The 22,334-nt window shown below is 33.5% G+C and overlaps 2 protein-coding genes, 1 long non-coding RNA gene and 1 pseudogene across 5 annotated transcripts; 3 read left to right on the forward strand and 1 right to left on the reverse strand.

Moving 5' to 3' along the window:
• The first annotated feature begins 978 nt into the window (after nucleotides 1–978).
• Nucleotides 979–6,878, forward strand: LOC110822657 (cell division protein FtsZ homolog 2-2, chloroplastic-like). 2 transcript variants are annotated; one of them, XM_088209091.1, is made up of 8 exons: nucleotides 982–1,245; nucleotides 1,607–2,360; nucleotides 3,186–3,485; nucleotides 3,678–3,768; nucleotides 5,180–5,304; nucleotides 5,864–5,956; nucleotides 6,371–6,436; nucleotides 6,508–6,878. In XM_088209091.1, the coding sequence occupies exons 2-8, from the start codon at nucleotides 1,713–1,715 to the stop codon at nucleotides 6,634–6,636; spliced, it is 1,452 nt and encodes a 483-aa protein (XP_088065217.1). In that variant the 5' UTR covers nucleotides 982–1,245; nucleotides 1,607–1,712; the 3' UTR covers nucleotides 6,637–6,878. The 2 variants fall into 2 exon arrangements, with proteins under 2 accessions (XP_088065220.1, XP_088065217.1); XM_088209094.1 differs by lacking the exons at nucleotides 5,864–5,956; nucleotides 6,371–6,436; nucleotides 6,508–6,878 and adding an exon at nucleotides 5,509–5,857 and having other exon boundaries at nucleotides 979–1,245.
• A 1,032-nt stretch (nucleotides 6,879–7,910) lies between these two features.
• LOC110822586 (pentatricopeptide repeat-containing protein At4g33170 pseudogene) lies at nucleotides 7,911–10,288 on the reverse strand (annotated as a pseudogene).
• A 1,328-nt stretch (nucleotides 10,289–11,616) lies between these two features.
• On the forward strand, nucleotides 11,617–13,350 carry LOC110822597 (uncharacterized). Of its 2 annotated transcripts, none has more exons than XR_002541270.2 (3): nucleotides 11,617–12,325; nucleotides 12,422–12,636; nucleotides 12,781–13,350. It is a non-coding gene; the product is annotated as an uncharacterized LOC110822597 (long non-coding RNA). The 2 variants fall into 2 exon arrangements; XR_002541271.2 differs by having other exon boundaries at nucleotides 13,005–13,350.
• A 7,530-nt stretch (nucleotides 13,351–20,880) lies between these two features.
• Nucleotides 20,881–21,904, forward strand: LOC110822800 (uncharacterized). Its single transcript, XM_022053015.2, is given in 2 exon segments — nucleotides 20,881–21,587; nucleotides 21,589–21,904. Coding segments are annotated over 2 exon segments (537 nt in total). The 5' UTR covers nucleotides 20,881–21,077; the 3' UTR covers nucleotides 21,616–21,904.
• Nucleotides 21,905–22,334: the final 430 nt, after the last annotated feature.

Raw genomic sequence — 22,334 nt, forward strand, 5'->3', positions numbered from 1 at the left:
ATATATTTGCTTTATAAATTTTGTTAGAGTGGTTCAAAATTTTAATTGACCTATAATAAATTAAAAAGATAAGAAATGAACATTTGTTAGTTATATAGAATACTTTTTCATTTATAATATGCTGAATTTATTTATTTATATTTTATAAATAGAATAATAATTTTATAATATTGAACAGTAGGTTAAAAATTAAAAAAAATATATTTTTATTAAATTAAATACTATATTAATTTTATTTAACTGCAGATCTAAATGGTACTATATATATTTAAATATTATTTTTATGTCAACGTGATCTATACATTCATTTGCATGATCGATTATCATGAATTTTTTTAATTTTTGAGTACTAAGACTTATAAAATTTAATATTAATAATGATATTTACTAGATTTCATCCTCTCATACCATTATCGTTAAATTCAAATTTTGACTTATAAATAATTAATACATTTTTAAGAAAAAAATATAGATAATTATAAATTGTTAGAATCAAATTATTCCAATGCCAACTTAAAACAAAATAAACAATTAACATATGAATTTAATTTTACTGAATTTAATGTGATTGATATATTTTCTGAAAGTACAATGCATAATTTTGTCAAGCGCTTTTTGATACATATCATTGTTAATTCTGTTATATATTCTATAAATATATAACTCAAAATAATGAATTGGAAAGTTAAAATGACACATCGAAATATGTTACTATTCAATAATATAATTAATATTTATCGAAGTAAAGACCAGCATAAACTATTTGCCAAATTACTCCAAGTGCTGCATTATAAAACCCTCGTACTTTCGGTCTATGAGCTAAGCTTTGGAGCTTGCAAAAATGGAGGCTGCTGGACTAGTCGTTCAAGCCTTGGGTTTAAGAGAGGTTTTAGGATTGAAGGCCCATTTGAGCCCAACGACTTAAACCCTTTGTAGACCAAGGGTTCATCCATGTTCCTTCAAGCTGTGTGGCAAATGTTTTGTTTTCTGAAGCCCCACACGTCGCAATGTCGCTACCGTCCTTCCTACTTTCCTTTCCTTTCTTTTTGATTTTGTCTTCACTGAAGTGAAATTTACGTTGTTCACTTTAATTTTCACCAAACATGATTTACCGGACCGAGAAAATTTACAGTTCTAAAAGTTAAGCCTAAAAAACGAATCCCCCATTTTACATGCTTCTTCAGCGCTCAAATGCTTATAGGAATTTTGCGATTTCTGTTTTCGCAGACTCTACAACTGTCTCAGGTGCTTCTCTTCTCTACACGCCCTCCATTTCCTCTTTCTTGCTATATTGATGCTTCTAGAGTTATTTTTCTTCTGGCTTCTGATGTATTACTGCTCCATTTTTACTGGAATTCGGGTCTCTTATTTGGTTTCGTATCATTTCTATAACATTTTGTGTGTTTTATTGTCTTTTAGGAAAACACATTTGAGGTATTATGTGGGATAAAGCGTTTTAATGCTTTTATGAGTTATCTGTTGATGCATGTTTCTGCTTTTGTCGGCCTTCCGTGGATTTTGGATGACTCCGAGTAGATAATGATTGTTTACTTCATTGCTAATTGCTGCGGGTAAAATTTTTATCGTTCGATCTTTTGATATACAGGTCTTGGAAGAGAGATAAGTGGCTGAATTCCTGAATTTTAAGTAATCTAGTCCTCTAAATTTCTTGGTAATTGTACCTATTTCTTGTAGTAATTAGTTGCCATAAGATGGCAACTTATATTTCTCCATGTTTAATGCCTTCTGATGTTCGAAAGCCAGTGGGGGTACTGACTGCTCTTGGAAAAAGAACATCAATGGAGAATCATTTGGCTAAGGTTGGAACCCTCAAAATGTTTGACAACAAAAATGTACATGTGGGTTTTAGCCATAAGTCAAATCTGCCCCAGTTTAAATGTTCTTCTAACAGTAGTTTGAGTCCTTACCAAAGCAAGGACCCTTTTCTGAACCTGCACCCTGAAGTTTCAATGCTTAGAGGTGAAACTAATAACACCATAAGCAACCCAAGGAAGGACACTTCAAGTGGAATGGTAACTGAGAACCTTGGAGATGCATCGAGTCCAAATAATTATGGTGATGCTAAAATCAAAGTTATTGGCGTTGGAGGTGGTGGCTCCAATGCTGTTAATCGCATGATAGAGAGTTCCATGAAGGGTGTGGAGTTCTGGATTGTCAATACTGATGTTCAAGCCATGAGAATGTCACCAGTCTTTCCTGAGAACCGTTTACAAATTGGTCAGGAGTTAACAAGGGGCCTAGGTGCTGGTGGAAATCCAGAGATTGGAATGAATGCTGCCAAAGAAAGCAAAGAGTCCATTGAAGAGGCGCTTTATGGTTCTGACATGGTCTTTGTTACGGTAAGACTACTTGCTTCTTTATCATGGCTTGTTGTCCTGTATCACATCTCTCGTCATGTCATTTTATGTATGTATCCTTTTCTTTTCCAAATATTTCCATTTAATGATCAGATGAAATTTTAAGTTAATAAAAGACCAGGTTATAATTCCATTCAGTGAGTTTGTGTTCGTAAGGAGTGGGATTTGCTTTTTGTCAAGTGGCAGTGTTTCAATCTTCTAGTTAATAATGCTCATGTGGTAAGAATCTTAATACAAGGTTAATGAATGTGATTCAAAATGCATCGTTTTCTGTAAAGCCAAGTCAAGAAGAATCTATAGGCTTTTTAACTCTTAAGATGAAGTTAATAGTTTCTCAAAAAATTTGAAACTCTTGGAATATTTGACACCAGAAAAAGAATCAAGAATGCATATGTGATAAATGAGACTGAAGGTAACATCTTATTAGATAAAATTTGCAAACTAATAATTGACCCTGCTATCACCTTAGATTTATGTTTTTGTAGTATGATGGCAGTTGATACATTGATTCATTTCTCTTTTCCAGTATGATATTCAGTCATAAGGAGTCAACTGTTAGTTTGTGAATCTTTCTCTCAATCATTATTTTTTGATTTTTAGGTCTGGGTCAGGGAACAAATGGGTACTTGTTATCATTTAGTTCCTCCAATTTAAGGAATTAGATCTACTTTATGTTTTTGGCTCATAAAAGGATTTTTCTGGTTAAAAACTTAAAACTGGAACCAAAGACACTTGTTTCTTAATGTCATTTTTTTTCCTGTAAATTTTTCATTTTCTTTCGTGGTTATTTACATTTTTTTATTATAGGCTGGAATGGGTGGAGGAACTGGAACAGGTGGAGCTCCCATAATTGCAGGGATTGCAAAGTCAATGGGTATATTGACTGTTGGCATTGTTACAACCCCTTTCTCTTTTGAAGGACGGAGAAGGGCAGTTCAAGCCCAGGAAGGAATTGCATCTCTAAGAGATAATGTTGACACCCTCATTGTAATTCCTAATGACAAGTTATTAACTGCAGTTTCTCAGTCCACCCCGGTTACAGAGGCATTTAATCTCGCTGATGACATTCTTCGGCAAGGTGTTCGTGGCATCTCTGACATAATCACGGTATGGTTGTTTAAGGGAATGAATAGGGAATGTCATGTCAGTCATTTTATTTTTATTTCTTCTATTATCTGATGGAGATGAAGATACTGTTCTCTTTTCTTTTGAGGACGAGGCTACTATTTTCAAAATCATCTATGGATTTTGAGAGTCTAATCTTGCATCCTAACTGGTAGCAGCTTTCCTTGGTTCCAGATTCCAGGGCTTGTCAATGTGGACTTCGCTGATGTGCGAGCTATAATGGCAAATGCAGGTTCTTCGCTTATGGGAATAGGAACTGCGACTGGTAATTTTGCAATTTTCCTACTATCACAAGATATTGCAGATATTTGACTTAAGATGGAAAACTTATTATAATCTTCATATCCTTGTTTATATTCAAATTTGTTTTCTTGTCTCTCGCTCTCCCTCTTATCTCTCTGTCCGTCACAATCTCGAGTTTTCTTTCCATATCCGAATTCACCACCATGCCTCTCTCTCTCTCTCTGGCCTCATCCATTTGCAACAGTCACAAACTGAACCGCCAGGCAGGAGAATCTCTCTCTCTGATATGCATACATGTGGGCAGCAATCACGAAAGGAAAGTTCAGCTGGCAGAAAGCTCTGGCCATGATATCTCAGACATTTGACATTAAGGTGGCGAGAGCATTCTTCTCCATGTCTAAATTCCCCCATTTTGCGTCTTTCGTCTTGCTCTCTCTTTCTCTCTATGCGTATTTGTGTGCATATATCTGTGCTGTGCATGTCTATGCAGCAGTAACAAAAGGAATGGCCAGCTGGGAGGGAGCTCCATCCTTGATGTAGCTAACTTGAAATAAGCTGGAAATGTGATGCTCCCTAAATAATGGGGATGAAAGGCATTTGACATGATCTTGCATGTCCATAAGCACATGATGGATTTTATCGGTTGGTCTTGCAAACTAAAGTTAAGTCATGGTACCTGGTAATGATCTCCATCAGTTACTAAGGAAGAGAAACAACTGAATGATATAATCCCTAGATAATATTTTATACGATGCAATTTCAAGACAGCATACCGTATATTTGAATATTTTTTTAACAATTTAAGTAGATCAAGGAGTTACAGCATTTTTTTTCAACATAAGCAACTTCATGTGGGACCTTGTCACTAAGATGGAAGCTGGAAAAAGCATTGGTTAGATGACTACAGACTACTGGTCAAATGCAATATTTAGATATCTTTTTACAAAGTTGAGATGATACTTCAAAGGTTGTAGCATTAGATGAAGCAGCAGTCATAACCTTGTTTCACATCTGATCAAGTATAAACATGGATAGAAAATGCAATCCTGCGGTGGGGTTGCGGAAAGAGGTACATTGCGTTAATATCTCATCCCTATCACTCAAAACCTCCCATATTTGTAAACGATGGAGAAAAGTAAAACAAATACATACATTTTTGTGGAAGTAATCACTGAGATAGAGTCAGAGCATCTTTTTTACCTTTAAATATCGTCACTTTATAATAAGTGAAGGCCAATGTATTTACAACTGTGAGCAAGCATCGCGTCGGTATCCCTGCTTACTACTTGATATAATGGTTGATTACTGTCAGGCTGGATTGTTGTGCTATTATTAGTTGGACTGCTTGAACTGATCTGTCCTGCAATTTTAATCATATCCAATTAAGCGTCAAATAACATATTCTTCTTGGGGATATTTATTTTAATGTACAGGAAAGACCAGAGCAAGAGATGCTGCGTTGAATGCAATCCAGTCACCTTTGCTAGACATCGGTATAGAAAGGGCTACTGGAATTGTTTGGAACATAACTGGCGGAAGCGACCTGACCTTGTTCGAGGTCTCTCTCTCTCTCTCTCTCTCTCACACACACACACACTATATTAGGTTCATGGATTTTACTTCATGCTTTATTGGGATCTCATTTGAAAGCATTTCCATATGCTAAGATTTGAGGATAAAATCTCCCACCTGTGGGTGATGAGAAGTAACTTTTAGCTTACCCACTTATATTTTCAGCCATTGATGTACTTCTTTATGGCAGGCAACTATTAGAAAAGGAGATCTTTTGTCTGGCTTCTGGTTTGATTCGGCACTTCCTTCCTAGATTCTAACCTGCTAATAATGTATAGTCTACTTTTTCTTTTGTCATAATTCAGACTGGAAATAGTAAATTCTGAGACAGGGTACTTCAACATGAGAAAAAAAAAAAATTAAATTGCTTTCTCACGGCCTAGATAACACTATTTAGTGTACTGCTGTGGTGAAGTTAGCCTGCTGAACTCTAGTTTGTACTTGGTTTTTGTTTATTCTGCATCTCTGTTATGTGCCTAGAGAGTGTTACTGAATGTAAATATTTTATGCCTTTAGTATGCTTCCGTTTTTATTTCGGAATGCAGGTAAATGCTGCTGCAGAGGTAATATACGACCTAGTGGATCCTACTGCCAATTTAATATTTGGAGCTGTTATAGATCCATCAATTAGTGGTCAAGTGAGTATTTGCTTCTACTGACATGATTGTGGTAGATTTGAGAATCAGTAGTGCCTTTACCGACGTTGGTATAACTAGGTCATACCGACAATTATTAGTTGCCTGCATTTTTATGCTTTCTATTGGCTGCATGTTTATAATTTTGCCCAAAGCATCATTTTCAAAAGAAGAAAGACTTTTTACTGTCTTGTAAATTGTTATATATTAATATTTTTATTAGTTTTACTCACCTGATCTTCTTCCGTGGTGTTTGCCCTGCTAGTGTTGTGCTTTTTGTTTCATGTCTGCAATCTGCTTTCCGTTGTTATGCGATGCCTTTTTCATTAAATTGAATAGACTATTAACCAGATTATATAGACTCAAACCTGTTGGTCAATATGGTAGATTTCACCTTCTTTTGTTTTTCCTGTCCAGGTTAGTATAACCCTAATTGCTACCGGATTCAAACGCCAAGATGAAAGTGATGGGAGGCCCCTGCAGGTATCATTCTTGCTCATATTCTCTTTCACTTGCGCACATATAAATCCTCTTGGTTTCTGCTTGAAATGCAGGCAAGCCAGCTAGCACAAGGAGATGTCACCGGAATCAATAGGAGACCTTCTTCATTCACTGAAGGTAGCACAGTCGAAATCCCTGAATTTTTGAAGAAGAAAGGACGTTCACGTTATCCGAGAATTTGAATAAGATTTTCTTCTTCTGTTAAATGTCTCATCCTCCTGCAAATCTGCCTCACCTGGCATCTCTTGTTGGTTCTACAACAGCATCCAGTGTTAGTGTTCTTCAGCCGTGAGATTTTACAGTACATGCTTTGTTCAAAATATAGGCTTGCCTTTTAGGTTCTAGATTGGTTTTGTCTTCTATTACTAACCACTGTAAGATATATTTGCTTCCAAGCACTTCAATAAGTAAAAAAGTTGATCAAGTCGCAGCTTATCTGCTAATTCCATTAGCTTATCTAGTACTTTTAAGCCTTAAAGTTATCTGAATGAAACGTTTTTTAATATTTAAATTATATAAAAAAAATAAGAATTCGATTGCATTTCCATACAGGAATCTTAAAACTATAAGATGTCAACTCAAAAGACTTAACAATTTCATATAAAACAAAAGGAAAAAACAAATTACAACATATTACTACTGAATTTGTACCCCATTGTAAATGTCACATGGAGTAAAACTATGAATTGTGCTTATCTTATTGAAGCAACTTGGTTCACCACACTGCAGATTTGATTATTGAATTTTACCATTATAATAAGTTATAAGTTTGCCCAGTTAATCATTCACATCATAAATTCTTGGATTGAAGTCGTTTAAATGAAGCAGCTACTTTTAGCTTGAAAGGAAGAGAGTTTACTTTTAGCTGGGTTCTAAAGTCTCTTTTTTTTATATAAGATGAGAATGAGGATGTACATAGTTTTGACATCCTTAAGATAGATGGTTTCAGATCTTTTGTTTTTTGTTAGGAGATCATCTTCTTGTTTATTCGAAAAATTTAGCAAAACTTGTTAATATGTTAATTGACTTGTAAATTTTATATATATGTAGCATTTCTTTTGTGTTTATATTATTACAATTCACACTTTATATATATATATATATATATTTAAAAAGATAAGAATAAATAAGTCCATGCAAATAGAAATCTTGGACCATTTTCCAGGTTAGAAATGAAATTATCGATCAATTCTGTTCCTGTGCTGTGATGTCAAGTCTCTTTCTCTGTCTGATGGACCTATAATGTAACTGTCTCCACATTGATAAGCTCAGATTTTGTGTCTTTGATGGCAAACAAAAAACGAAGTTGCAGTATACTTGTTTAAGATTCAGTACGACAATATTGCACATAACTAATAATCTGAATGGAAATATACTCCACTCCACGAGGTCTGAATCCTTGCCACAAGCTTATTAATGGCATGGAAGTAAATTATGAGCTAATGGCAAGCGAAAATTGTAATAATAAATTGATTTTAAACCAAAGAATGTGAAATCTTCTATGATCGAGATTTTTGCTGACTCTCCATGACACTAAACTAGTTAGAAAGTAGTTGCAAGTTCATGATGTTCATGATAAACCTTTCCCTTTTTTTACCTTTTTTTTTTTTGAGGAAAGTGTTCATGATAAACCTTGATACTAGAAAACCTTTACCAAAAATCTCTGCAAGAACATGAACCGTCAGTAAAATGGTGGAATCGGCTATTATCCCTGACAATAATTGTTCTCTGAGATACTTTAGAGATGTATTTCAAAGCAGAATGGCAGTCTATGCACACCCTTAAGTTTTTCTTTACAATTATTGGCTTCCCAATTGGCATGCTTATTAGTGCAAATGCAACAGCAATTCTCTCACTATGATGATGGAGCATTTTCTCCTTTGTATAATCATCAATATCCAAAGGAATAGACTCTGTGTTAGAAGTATATCCAGCATTCTTTATCTGGTCAAGGAGAATATCGAGTTTCTGATAGATTTCTTTCTTTTGAGGATGACACCAATCTTCAGCTCCAAATATGTGAGTTTTGTTCCCAATATCAACCCAGCTATAACCAGGCAGTTTCTTTACATTTCCATCTCTCATCATCTTCCTCAAAGCCCTGACATCTTCCCACTGTTGTTCCTTTGCATAAATATTTGAAAGTAGAACATGAGCTCCACTGTTTTCAGGTTCTAGCTGCATCAATTTTTCTGCTGCAAGTTTACCCCTATCCTTATCGCCATGACTCCTGCAGGCTCCAAGAAAAGAACACCATCCAAAAGCATTCGGCTCAAAAGGCATTTTGTTAATAAATTCCTCAGCTTCTTTAAGTTTTCCAGCTCGGCCTAGTAGATCAATTACACAAGAGTAGTGTTCTTCTCTAGGCATTACTCCATAAATTTTCTCCATAGAATAAAAGTAATTTAAACCTTCCTTCACTAATCCAGCATGACTACAACCTCGCAAAAGACAGATAAATGTTATTGCATTTGGTTTAACTCCTCTATTCTTCATCCTGTCAAAATTTTCCGTTGCCTTTTCCCCTAAACCATGCTGAGCAAAAGCATTTATCAACGCATTCCATGCAAATTCTGTTGGTTCTTCAATCCCATCAAATACCCGGATGGAATCATCAAGCAAGCCACATTTTCCATACATATCAACAAGCACCGAAGATATAAAATGGTTTCTGTGACAACTGAATTTAAGTACTTGAGCATGAAGCTGGGACCCTTGCTCAAGTGCAGCCTGATTAGCACAAGCCTTGATCAAACTCGAAAAAGTAAACTCGTTAGGTTGGATCCCGTGTCTCTGCAACTCAACAAAAACATCCAAAGCCTCCTTCATTCGACCTAACTCAACATACCCATCAATCAACGAAGTGCAAGACACAATATTTCTACATTTTGAATCAATCCCAAACACATTTGAAGCGCTTCCCATATCTCCCACCTTCGAGTACATATCCGTTAGGGCATTTCCCACAGATATTTCCAACTCAAATCCCAATTTCACAACTAGTGAATGAAGACATTTTCCTGCACTTTGAGCCTTGAGCCCTCCACAAGCATCCAAGGTACTAGAAAGAACATGTTGATCAATTACAACCCCGTCATTAACCATTCTCTTATAAGCCATTATTGCCTCCTCGAACTCACCATTCTTTGCATACCCATCAATCATGGCTGTCCAAGCCACTTCATCCTTAAATTCCAGTTCCTCAAAAACTTTACAGGCCTCAACTATCATCCCACATTTAGAATACATATTGGCCAAATTACTACCCACAAATAACTCACAAGCAAACCCATATTTCAACGAGAGCCCATGCATTTGCCTCCCAAAATCAACCGATCCCAGAGACGTACAAGCTCGAATAACAGTCGAAAAAGCAAACTCGGTCGGGCTCTCGCCGTAAGATCTCATGAGGCAGAAGGTCTTTACCGCCTCTGAGAGCATATAATTTTGGGAAAACCCCGTAATCATCACAGTCCAAGACACCAAGTTTCTTTGAGTCATTTTATCGAACATTTTCACTGCGTAACCTAATTCCCCGCATTTGGAGTACATGTTGACAAGGTGATTGCTGAGAGAAGTGCATAGAGGATACCCAGCAGAGATTAGCTGAGAATGGAGCTGTTTTGCTTTGATTAGGTGCTTGTTCTGTGCTAGAGTTTGGATGAAATTCGCCAGAAAGGCGGGGTCTTTGAGCATTTCCTTCCCAAAAATGCATGGTGTCTGAAATTTCATGAAAAGACTATCCGAACTTTCAAAACATACGGTAACGTTTTACAGATTAGAAAACACGAACTTATTTTTGTTGCGGAGATAATTTTAGGCCTTGTTTTTTTAAATAATGATGTTAAATAATGATATAGTATGATTTTTTCATAATTTTTTTATATTTATTTATATTTTTAAATAAATAATATAAAATTTTTATTCTTAAAATTATAATTTTTTTTTTAAATTTTTTAAGTCACATATTTTTATAAGAGTTGGATTATTTTTTCTTATTACATTTTTAAATTTTTTTTATTTACTAATTTATCCTTCATTTTGTCATTCTTATTATTATTATTATTATTCTAAACCTGATGCAGAGCTGCATCCCGCAAATCATCTTCATCTCCGACTTCTCCTGTTCAATTTTATTGTATCTATATATATTTAATTAAATTTATATATTTATAATTTTAATTATATATATGTTTATATATTTAATAATATATAAATATATGTCTATAATATTTTAATTATATATCTATATATATTTAGTTATAAATCATTATACAATTCTTCTAATCATGCCATTAGGATCTTGGAATCCCAACTTTACACAGTTTTTCACTAATTCACTGATAAGATAAGCAGTCCGGCGGGACACAAAGTTTAGTTTATTTCTCTGTAAGCGAGGCAGCCAATACTAAAATTATGTTCATGAGACAAAGATAAACAAGATACGACGACGTTTTGTTGAGGGCAATTTTCAGAACAAGAAACGATGACGTATTTGTGGAGGCCATTTTCTGAGGGAGCGCATGGAGGGCTGACCCAGTCCCGCTACTTTCTATAAGGTACAAACGGGACCTACTCAAACATTGATAAAACAGCCGTCGTGTTTCATTTTTCATGTGGGATTTAGCAATTAGTCTAAACGCATGGCAAGTGGGTATATATATATATATATATAGATTATATATTTTCTTCGGTATGTAATAAATTTAGGTTTATGGTAAATACTTAATAATATCTTCAATTATTGTAAATAAATAGAGACAAATAAATGCAATTTTATTCAAATTAATTATCCTTTTTTAATAAAATTAGTATATTAATCATCCAATTAAATAATGTAATAATTTTTCATTTCTCATAGTATGTTTATTTCAATTAACGAAACCATTGAATTCCATTTTTTCTGAAAAAAAAAATCGAATACTAATTTTTTTGTTCATATTTTTTTATCGTTATAATTTAAATTTTATATGTAAGCAATTTTGTGATATGGTGAGGGAGACATGAGGTGACTAGAGGCGTACAAGACCAAAATAGAAGACAGGCCCACATGACGAAGGTGGGCCTACCGCATACCCCACAAAACAGCAAGCGTCATTTCTACATTTATTATATTGGTAAATTACTTTTCTACATCTACAATATGATCAAATTTAATTATGTATAAAAAAAAATTGTGAGAGAATACTATAATTTATACTTTTATTCGAATAAATCTTTATCGGCATTAGAGGAATACAGCTCGAGTGAAGGAACTTACTTTATCTTTAGCATCTTTTAAATGTATTCATAAATTTCAAACCTCTCCAGATCAACATCGATAAAGCTTCTTCCTCTAAATAAGGCTTACGTTGAAATTAGCAATCCCTTATCATCGTCAAAAATTAGTGTAACTTACAGATCATGCTTGCTGAAGAGTCGTTGATAAAGTCAAAAGTTTATCCTTTTACCTTTCTATTTATTTAGGAATTAGTTTGTGTTTACTTTTCTTTAAAGGATTGTTGAGATAATGCAGTGGCATGTTGGTTTAGTTAAGATAATCACATTAGCACGTTGGTGCTCCTTAAACAAACAGTTGAGATTTTTTAGGAACTCATTTGGTATTTAAATATTTCTTTATTAATATTTTAAAGTGAAATATTTAAGTTATTCATTAGGAAATAAACTTCCTGCTCTATTTTTTATTTGTTCATTTATGATATATTTCAGTTCTTGAGTTTTGTTTCATGGTATCAGAGCTTGGTTTTATTCTTATTAAGTGTTTTTGAGTTTTGATTTTTGTAGGTCGCCTGCCAAGTGTTTGATTTTATTCCTCAATGAATATGAATAACGAAAGCAATATCTCTCAAGCCTCTATAGAAAAGCTTGTTGGTAACAATTATAGTTACTAGAAATTATGCATGGAAGCTTATTTACAAGGGCATGATTTGTGGGATCTTATCTCTGATGATGAAGCTGTAATTCCAGATGATCACAAAATGTTGAATTGCGTAAGAAGTGGAAGATAAAATGCGGCAAAACTTTGTTTGCCTTGCGAACATCAATCAACAAAGAGTACATCGAGTATGTTCGTGATTTATAATTGCCAAAGCAAGTGTGGGAGATACTTGAGTGGTTGTTCACCCAAAAGAAGATAACGCGGATGCAATATTTAGAGAATGAACTTGTTGGGATGACTCAAGGTAATTTTTTAATTTCAGAATATTTTTTGAAAGTTAAAACCTTGTGTGCTAAAATTTCAAAACGACTTAGTGATGCTTATTTACATTGTTATCTTATTCGTGGATTGCAAAAAGAATTCATACCATTTATTTCTTCAATACAAGGGTGGGCAACTCAACCCTCTATCATTGATTTGGAGAACCTTCTCTCAAATCAAGAAGCTATGGTGAAACAAATGATCGCAACAACAAACAATCTCTCTTAAGTGGAAGATGTTCTTTATACAAAAGAAAAAACAAAAAAATAATTTTGCTACTCAGTATAAAGGCGATAATAAGCAGTTTAAAATAGAGGGGTATTCTAAAGAAAATTCAAAAGTTTGTTACAGGTGTGGAAAAGAGGGACATTCAAATGCGATTGTCGTGTAAAGGTGGTGTGTAATCGATGTGGAAAACCTGGTCATATCAAACACGATTGTCGTGTCAATCTTTCATAAGCAGAAGCAAACAGTGTACATGAAAGTGGTGAATCTGAACAACCAAAATGGGAGCATTGCTTATCCATTGAAGTTATCAACTGATAAATTAATTCCAAGATAGATGCAGATGCTAGTGCTTCCATAGACTACAATAAAGGAATGGATTATTGATTCTGGTTGCTCCCATCATGCAACAAGCAATGATTCTTTACTCTCTGATGTTCACCCGCATTTTAATAAAAAAGTTGTTGTGCCAGTTGATAATTCTCTCCATCATGTATTAAAAGAAAGATTTTAATGTCAAGGCTTAAAAAAAAATCTTACCTTAATTTCTCAATTAATTGATTCTTGGAGGTATAACATTTTCTGACCAAATGATGTAAAAATTCTTTCAAATATCAAACACATTGTAGCTAATGTTTTATTCACTAGTAAAAAAAAAATCATTGTGTGTATTATCTGCAAGTGATGCATATATTGAAAAGATAAAGCAGAATGTTAGCGCAACAATTTGGCATTCTCGACTAGGACATGTTGGCTACCAATTATTATAGAAAATCTCTATTGCAAAGCTTATTGATAGAGTTCCTATCTTTAAAGACATTAGATATAATGTTGTTTTTGTTGGCTATCAATATAAGAAATCTCACCGCCTTCTTTTCTAAATTCGACAAATAGAGCTTCTGTTACATTATAACTAGTCCACTCAGATCTCATGGGACCAACAAGAACACCTAGCTATGCTGGTTTTCATTATCTATTAGTTTTCATGGATGAATTTTCTTAATTTTGTTGGATATACTTCCTTAAAATAAGAGTAAAGTTTTTTCAAATTTTATTCTATTCAAATAGCAGGTGGAGAAAGAATTGGACTTATTGATGAAGTGTTTGCGAACAGATAATGGTGGGGAGTATATGAATGATTCATTCCTTGAATATTGCAATAAACATTGAATTCAACGTCAATTAATAAGTCTTTAAGCCCCACAACAAAATAGGGTTGCTAAACGTAAGTTAGCACACCTTATGAACATAATTTGGTGAGTATGTTCAGGATAAGTTGTTCTTTAATTTGAACGGTGGAGATTGGATTCAAAGAATCAGAATGCATTCGTTTCGTATGAACAGTAGCTGTTTTATTGATATTTCTCCATACCCTTATTTATATCTTGTTGTTTGATTGATTTGTTGTTGAGTATTTGTTTAAAAATTATAGTGGTTGCTTATTGTTGCTGTAAACACTAATTTTTATAGTGGAGCTCTTTTTACTTGGACCAGGAGAAATCTCATGATTTTTATCTTTTACATTAAAGGAGTTTTCTACGTTAAAAATTTTGGAGTTTTTATGTGATTATTTTTTAGCATCTTGGGACAAATTTTATCATATTTATTTTGGCTGAATTTTTACTTAGTTTTCACTTCTCATAAATTCATTTAACTACTTCTCTACAAGTGGTATCAGAGCCAAGTTCATTAATTCATTAGTTGATTATAGATTTTCTTTTGTTTGTTTGAATGATGGAGGTGAATGTGAGTAAAATGATTTACTTGGATGACACAAATTATTATAAGTGGAAAGGAAAAATGAGGGATTTTCTTATTGTGAAAAGGTTACATTTACCTGTGTTTGCTTCTCAAAAATCTGAGTCTAAATCCGATAAAGATTGGAAATTTGAGAACTTACAAGTATGTAGTTTTATTCGCAATGGGTAGAAGATAATGTGTTGAATCATATTGCTAATGAAATAAAGGCCAAAATTTTATGGGAAAAGCTTGAAACCTTATATGCTTTAATAACTAGAAACAATAAGTTATTCTTGCTTAAACAAGTTATACGCTTACAATATAACGAAGATAGTTCTATACTTGATCGTATGAATGAATTTCAAGGTATCTTTGATTAACTGTCTGACATGGGTATCAAATTTGATGAAGATGTTATTGGACTTTGGTTGTTGACTACACTTCTTGACTCATGGAAAACTTTTTTATGTATCTTTGACTAATTATGCTCCTGATGATATCGTAACCATGCAGTATGCAAGGACTGACATTTTGAATGAAGAGATGAGAAGAAAAACTCAGGAGGCATCTAGTTCACAATCAGAAATCTTGGTTACTGAAAACAGAGGAAGAAGTAAAAGTAAAAGTAAGGGTCAAGATCATAATAAAGGCAAGAGTAAAAATAAATCAAAATCAAGGTATAAGAACCTTGAGTGTCATCATTGCGGTAAAACATGACATATCAAGAAATATTGTTACAAGTGGAAGAAATAAAGCAAAACAGACAAAAGGAAGCAAGAAAAGAAAGAAAATGACAACCATATTGATCGTGTTGCCACTATCACTTCAGATGATGATTTGGCTATAGTTTATCAAGAAAATATGATCAATGTAGCCTATGATGATATTGTTTGGATTCTTGACATATGTTACATCAAGGAATGAATTATTCACATCTTATACTCTGGGTGATTTTGGGGTTTTAAATATGGATATCAAAGGTGATAAGCATTGAAACTATTTGTTTAGAGACCCAAAATAGAACAAAGTTAGAGCTAAAAAATGTTAGACATGCTTCAGACATTAGGTTGTATTTGATCTCCACTAGTAAACTTGATGATTATGGCTATTGCAGCACTTTTGATGATGGGCAATGTAAACTCAGTAAACGTTCCTTAGTTGTGGGTAGAGGAAAAAATACTTCGAGTTTATATTGATTACAAACTTCAATCTCTACAGATCTTGTTAATGCAGTTAAATGTGAGAGCTCCTTAGAATTATGGCACAAGAGACTTAGTCATATTAGTGAGAAGAGATTTAATTGTCTAGCTAACAAGAATTTATTTTTAGGATTAAAAGGTGCAAGGTTAGACAAGTGTACTTATTGCTGGGCTGGAAAACAAAAGAGGGTTTCTTTCAAACATCATTTTTCGTCTAAAAAAAATGATTTGCTTGAGTTGGTGCATTCAGATGTTTGTGGTCCTTTGAAGGATAAGTCATTTAGTGATGCACTTTACTTTGTGACTTTTATTGATGATCATTCAATGAGACTTTAGGTTTGTACCTTAAAGTTAAAAGAGCAGGTTTTTGGTCCATTTAAAGAATTTTAAGCTTTTGTTGAGAGAAAAACTGGAAAGAAGTTGAAATGTATTCGCATTGATAATGGTGGTGAGTATTGTGGGCCATTTGATGCATATTACTGAGAACATGGTATCAAACATCAGAAGACACATCCTAAAAACTCCTCAGTTGAACGATTTGACAGAAAGGATGAACAAAACATTAATGGAGAGAGTCAGATGCGTGTTTTCAGAGGCTAAATTGTCTAACTATTTTTTGGGATGAAGCTTTGCATACTGTTGCACATGTGATCAATCTAACTCTCACTATTGCATTGGGAAACGATGTTCCTAATAAATTCCGGTACAGTAGAGATGTTTCCTATGAACATCTACGAGTGTTTGGTTGTAAATATTTTGTGCATGTTCCCAAAGATGAGATGTCCAAATTAGATGCCAAGACTAGGCAGTATATCTTCATTGTCTATGGGCAAGATGAGTTTGATTATAGATGCTATGACCCAGTTTAAAAGAAAGTTATCAGAAATCGTGATGTAATCTTATAAAAGATCATACTATTAAAGATATTAACGAGGTGGAGAAATCTAAGTCTCAAATTGGTGGTTTGATTGACTTAGACTCATCTCTTATAACTCATATGTCTGATGCAGTTAAAGTTCAGAATCATGATGCGTAAAATGACAATCATAATACAGATGAGATTGGTGCTCCTGAAGATGAAGCAATTGATATTCAACAAGAGACACATGTTAAAGAACTTGAAGTTCCACTTAAAAGGACTACTAGAGATCGAACGCATTCTACTAAGTATTCACCTAATGAGTACATACTCTTGACAGATGAAGAAGAACCTGAATGTTATGAAAATGCAATTGAGAATGAGTAAAAGGTAGAATAGATTGCAGCTATTAATGATGAAATGTAGTCTTTAGCTGATAATCACATATTTGAATTGATGAAGCTTCCTAAAGATAGAAAAGCCTTGAAAAATAGGTGGGTTTATAGAGTGAAGTAAGACGATAATTCTAAATCTGCATGATACAAAGCTAGATTAGTTGTCAAGGGCTTTGGTAAGAAAATTAGAATTAATTTTGATGAGATATTCTCACCAGTGGTTAAAATGTCATCAATTCGTGTTATTTTAAGGTTAGCTACTAATCTTGATTTAGAAGTTGAGTAAATGGATGTTAAAGCAACATTCGTTCATCGTAACTTAGAGGAGGAAATCTACATGGAATAACCTGAAGATTTTATAGTGAAATGAAAGAAAAAATGTTTGCAAATTGAGAAAGAGTTTATATGGGTTGAAACAAGCACTTAGGCAATAGTCTAAGAAGTTTGAGTCAGTTATGATTCAACAAGACTACAAGAAGACTAGTTCTGATCATTGTGTTTTTATAGAGATTTTTTGATAGTGATTTTATTATCCTGTTGTTACATGTTGATGATATGCTCATTATGGGTTCTAGTTCTTTCAGAATTGATAGCTTGAAGAAAGAGTTGAGCAAATCATTTGTAATGAAATATTTATGGCCAACAAAGTACATTGTTGGCATGAGAATCACTCTCGATAAAAAATACAAAAAGTTGTGGCTATCTCAAAAAAAGTACATTGAGAAGGTACTATAACAATTTAATATGACCATAGCTAAATCTGTAAGTACACCTCTTACTATATCTTCTAGATTGAGTGTCAAACAATCTCTTTCTAGTGAGCAAGAGAAAGAACACATGCAGAAAATTTCTTATGCATCTACAGTAGGTAGCTTGATGTATACTATGATTTGTACTAGACTAGATATAACTCGTGCAGTTGATACTGTTTGTAGATTTCTATCTAATCTAGGAAAAGAACATTGGAATGCCGTGAAATCAATTTTGAGATATCTTCATGGTACTACTAGTTTAAAGTTGTATTTTAGGATTGAGAAGCCTATTCTCAGTGGTTTTATAAATTCTGTTTTGACAGGGGATACAGATTCGAGAAAGTTTACTTCTGGGTATCTAATTACCTTTGTAGGGGGAGCTGCGATATAACTATCTAGGTTGCAGAAATGCATTGCATTGTCTACTACAGAAACCGAGTTCATTGCAGTGACTGAAGCATGTAAAGAGATATGTCTTATTTTGTGACAATCAGAGTGATATTCATCTTGGTAGGAATCCTATTTTTCATTATAGATCCAAACACATTCATGTGAGGTATTATTGGATTTATGATGTTTTGGATTCTAGGTAGTTGAACTTGAGAAGATACACACTGATGATAACGGTTCTGATATGTGCACAAAAGCTTTATCAAGAGTGAAATTTGAAGCATGTCGAATGGTTGTCAATTTGGTGAACTCCTCCACATAGTCAGAAAGGGTCGAATTGTTGGGTTTTAGGTTCCCTCTTATGTGGAAAAACCCAAATCCTTTTTTAACTCACTTATTTTTTCGCCTATTAGGGTTATTATGGTTTTTGTTTTTAGGATATACCACTTTAACCTTAAGAAATAGTATAAAAATAAGCTTTCAGCCACCAAAAGGTAGAAAACAAAAAAAAAAAGGAAATTTTTGCTGAAAAAATTATATCCAACGTGTTTTACTTCTTTACATGATTAGACGGTGATCTTTATTCGGATTAGATTGAAATTTAGTGGGTATTTGAAAGACTCATTGTTCTTCATTCTAGTAGGTGGATATCGATTTTGAATGGTTGGATTTTCGGTATTTTCAGTTTGAAATTACTATTCACAGTTTTTGTCCCTCCATCGACCATTTGACTTTCTCTTACTATCGGACACCATTTATGGTCTGATGAGACTGAACTTTGGTGTGCATGTTTGAGATAATTGTTCTTTAATTTAAACGGTGGAGATCAGATTTGAACAATCAGAACGCATCCATTTTGTATGAACAATAGCTGTTTTTGTGATATTTATCTATTCCCTTGTTTATCACTTATTGTTTGGTTGATTTATTATTGAGTATTTGTTTAAGGATTATTATAGTGGTTACTTATTGTTCCTGTAAACACTAATTTTTATAGTGGAGTTCTTTTTACTGGGATCAGGAAAGATCCCATAGTTTTTATTCTTCACATTGAAGGAGTTTTCTACGTTAAAAATTTTGAAGTTTTTGTGTGATTGTTTTTGAGTATCTTGGGGCAGATTTTATCATATTTGTTTTGGCTGAATTTTTACTTAGTTTTTACTCCTTTAGAGCACTTTGCTATGCACTTGGTGTTAACTCTAAGCTTGTACTAAGGGGGAATGCCAAAAATTAGTGCAACTCACAGATCGTGCTTGATGAAGAGTTGCTGACAAAGTCAAAGTTTTATCCTTTTAGCTTTCCGTTTATTTAGGAAGTAATTTGTTTTTACTTTTCTTTAAGAGATTGTTGAGATAATGCACTAACATGATGGTTTAGTTGAGATAATGACACTATCTCGTTGGTGCTCCTTAAACAAACAGTTGAGATTTTTTAGGAACTTTTTTAGTATTTAAATCTCTTTCTGTTAATATTTTAAAATAAGATATTTAAGTTATTCATCGAGTAACTAAACTTTCTGCTTTGTTTGTTGTTTGCTCATTTATAATATATTTCAGTTCTTGAGTTTTGTTTCACCCATCATTGAAGGATATCATAGGCCAAAGACACCTTGACATCTCTTTTTTAAGTTCAATAACTATTATAATGTATTTGTAATTGTGAATGTCATTGAATACTTAAATTATTCGTCTCCCATCCTCTGCTCCTCGGAGGCAAAAAACAACAAACATTTTTTATGTCTAAAATCAACAATAAAGTTACGATTCGACCATACACTCATCCATAATGATTCTCAACTAATTATTTATCTTTTTTTTTTTAAATCTCAAACATATTATTCATATTAGGCTATTGAACATATATTAATAGAATGTAAATCGTTTTCTTACGCGTTTAACTTCAACATACAAAATAATCTCTTGAGTTTTTTTAATTTTTTTGCACATAATATCGTCAAGTCAGTCACTCAAAAGAATTGTTCGGGAACGATTCCGTAGAAACTCGAAAAATATAGAAATATATTTTAAAATTTTGTAGTAATTAAACTAGCACAAAATATAGAAACTAGGAAAATGTAGAAAAACAATCAATGAGAAAAAAAAAAAAGAAAATATCTACACGAACACAATGAACCCTTCCGAAACATGTCTCAGTCCGACTAATAAATGAAAAATAAATATGGCAGACTTGATCCAAAATCAAAAACCACAATACGATTGGTTCGCCTTCCAAAATCAACATCAACCTCACAATCCCTCCAAAAATCTCATCCCAGGATTTTTACACTTCTTATTCCATCTTTTTTAGCCACTCCCTTTTTCCTGTCACATTTTTTTTCTCCCCCCTCCTTTTAAATGTATGGTCAAAGATGGTATATTCTCTCGTTACTTTTTCTTATTTAAAACTTACATTACATAAACATAGAATCTATTAGTTGATATTGTATTTTTAAACCCAAAACCACTTTAAATATATAAGTGAAATAAATTTTAATTTATAAATATCATTATATAATTTTATAAATATATAATTTATTATTATTGGTGCTGGAAATAATAAAAATCGAAAACTAATTAACTAAAACCACACAAATTGGAATCCAAATATTTGAAAACTAGACACGTCAACTTGTCAGTCACCATACAAAAATGAGAGCGCCCAGTTGACGTGTAAACGAACTCCCCCACCCATTCTCCTTCCTTTATTTTCCCACACTCGGCAGCCAACCAATCACCTTACCCTCACCATTTCATATCTCCTTCACCAAATAAGCCAGAGGCCTCTACGGAATTCCAAACCAAAACCCTATCGACAAGAACAGATACTGAAATACTTTAAATCTCACCATTTTCGGTTCACCAAGAATGACGATGGAGATTAGTCCCGACGTGTACTCTCAAGATGATCATCACCACGAAATTGCACCGCCGGAGATTACTTTTCAAAGTTCGAGCGATGTTAATCATCCTTTGAAAACGGAAAGTCTGACTAATTTGTTGAAGGACGCTTCTCGTGAGCACCAGGAGGATCGGTATAATGGAGCGGAAACGGAAGAGTTGTCGTCGGAAGTTGAGTTAAATACTGGGGAAGAGAGCAGGACGACGGTATTATCACAAGGAGGGACTCGGCTTGATAACGAGCCGGTGAGAATTGAAAATGGAGACGGCGGAGGGAGAGAGAGCGGATCGATGTTGCCGGAGGATAATGGGCGTGAAAGGCTGAAGAGACACAGAATAGAGGTGGCTGGTAGTGTTTGGATTCCTGAAATATGGGGACAAGAGAAGCTGTTGAAGGACTGGATTGACTGTTCGACTTTTGACGCGTCGTTGGTGCCCGGCGGGATCTTATCGGCTAGGGCGGCTTTGGTTGAAGAAGGAAGACGAGCAAATTCGGGCAGATTAAGAATAGAAAACAGGTGTTGAGCTATAATTATTTTGAATAATATTTTGATGTATATTTTTGATTTGATGCTCGTTGATTATTGTGTGAGAATATGGAAACGGCATGGTGTTCGTTCATGATAGAAAAAGATCCATCCCTGGTGTAGGTTGAAGTTTATGGTGACAATAACTGGTTTTTTCTTCTTCGGCTAAATTTGCATTATAAGTAACCAGCACTACAGAATTCTGTCCCAGTTGCCTGTCTCAGCACTGAAAATCATTCCTATGATACTTACGTGCTAATTTCTTCACATTCTATATTGACTTTTTCTTTTTTAGTTTTGCATAATAAATTAATAATTACTTAAATGTTATAGAATGATTCACAAAATTACAACTGCAACAACAAATTACTAAATTGTTTGAATATATTAAAAAATTATTTTTATATACCAATTATTTATTAATTGAGTTGAACGGTTAATACTTATACTTTGGTTTTAATTATATTATTTTTAAATATGTAACGAGACTTAATTATTAAAATATATATAAATCCGTGTTAAAAAGTTTATCAAGTATATTTGCTAGAGAGAAAACCGGATTCCACAAAAAATAAATAAATTTTATTGGACAAAATATTCAATATATTCTAATCAACAATAAAATAAAATAAATAAGATTAAATAGTTCTCTTAATTTAGTTGATATGAAAATCTCAAAATTTCTAAAAATTGATTT

The sequence above is a fragment of the Carica papaya genome, chromosome 8, assembly GCF_054855325.1.
Source record: "Carica papaya isolate Zhongbai chromosome 8, ASM5485532v1, whole genome shotgun sequence".
In the NCBI taxonomy this organism is placed as follows: domain Eukaryota; kingdom Viridiplantae; phylum Streptophyta; class Magnoliopsida; order Brassicales; family Caricaceae; genus Carica; species Carica papaya.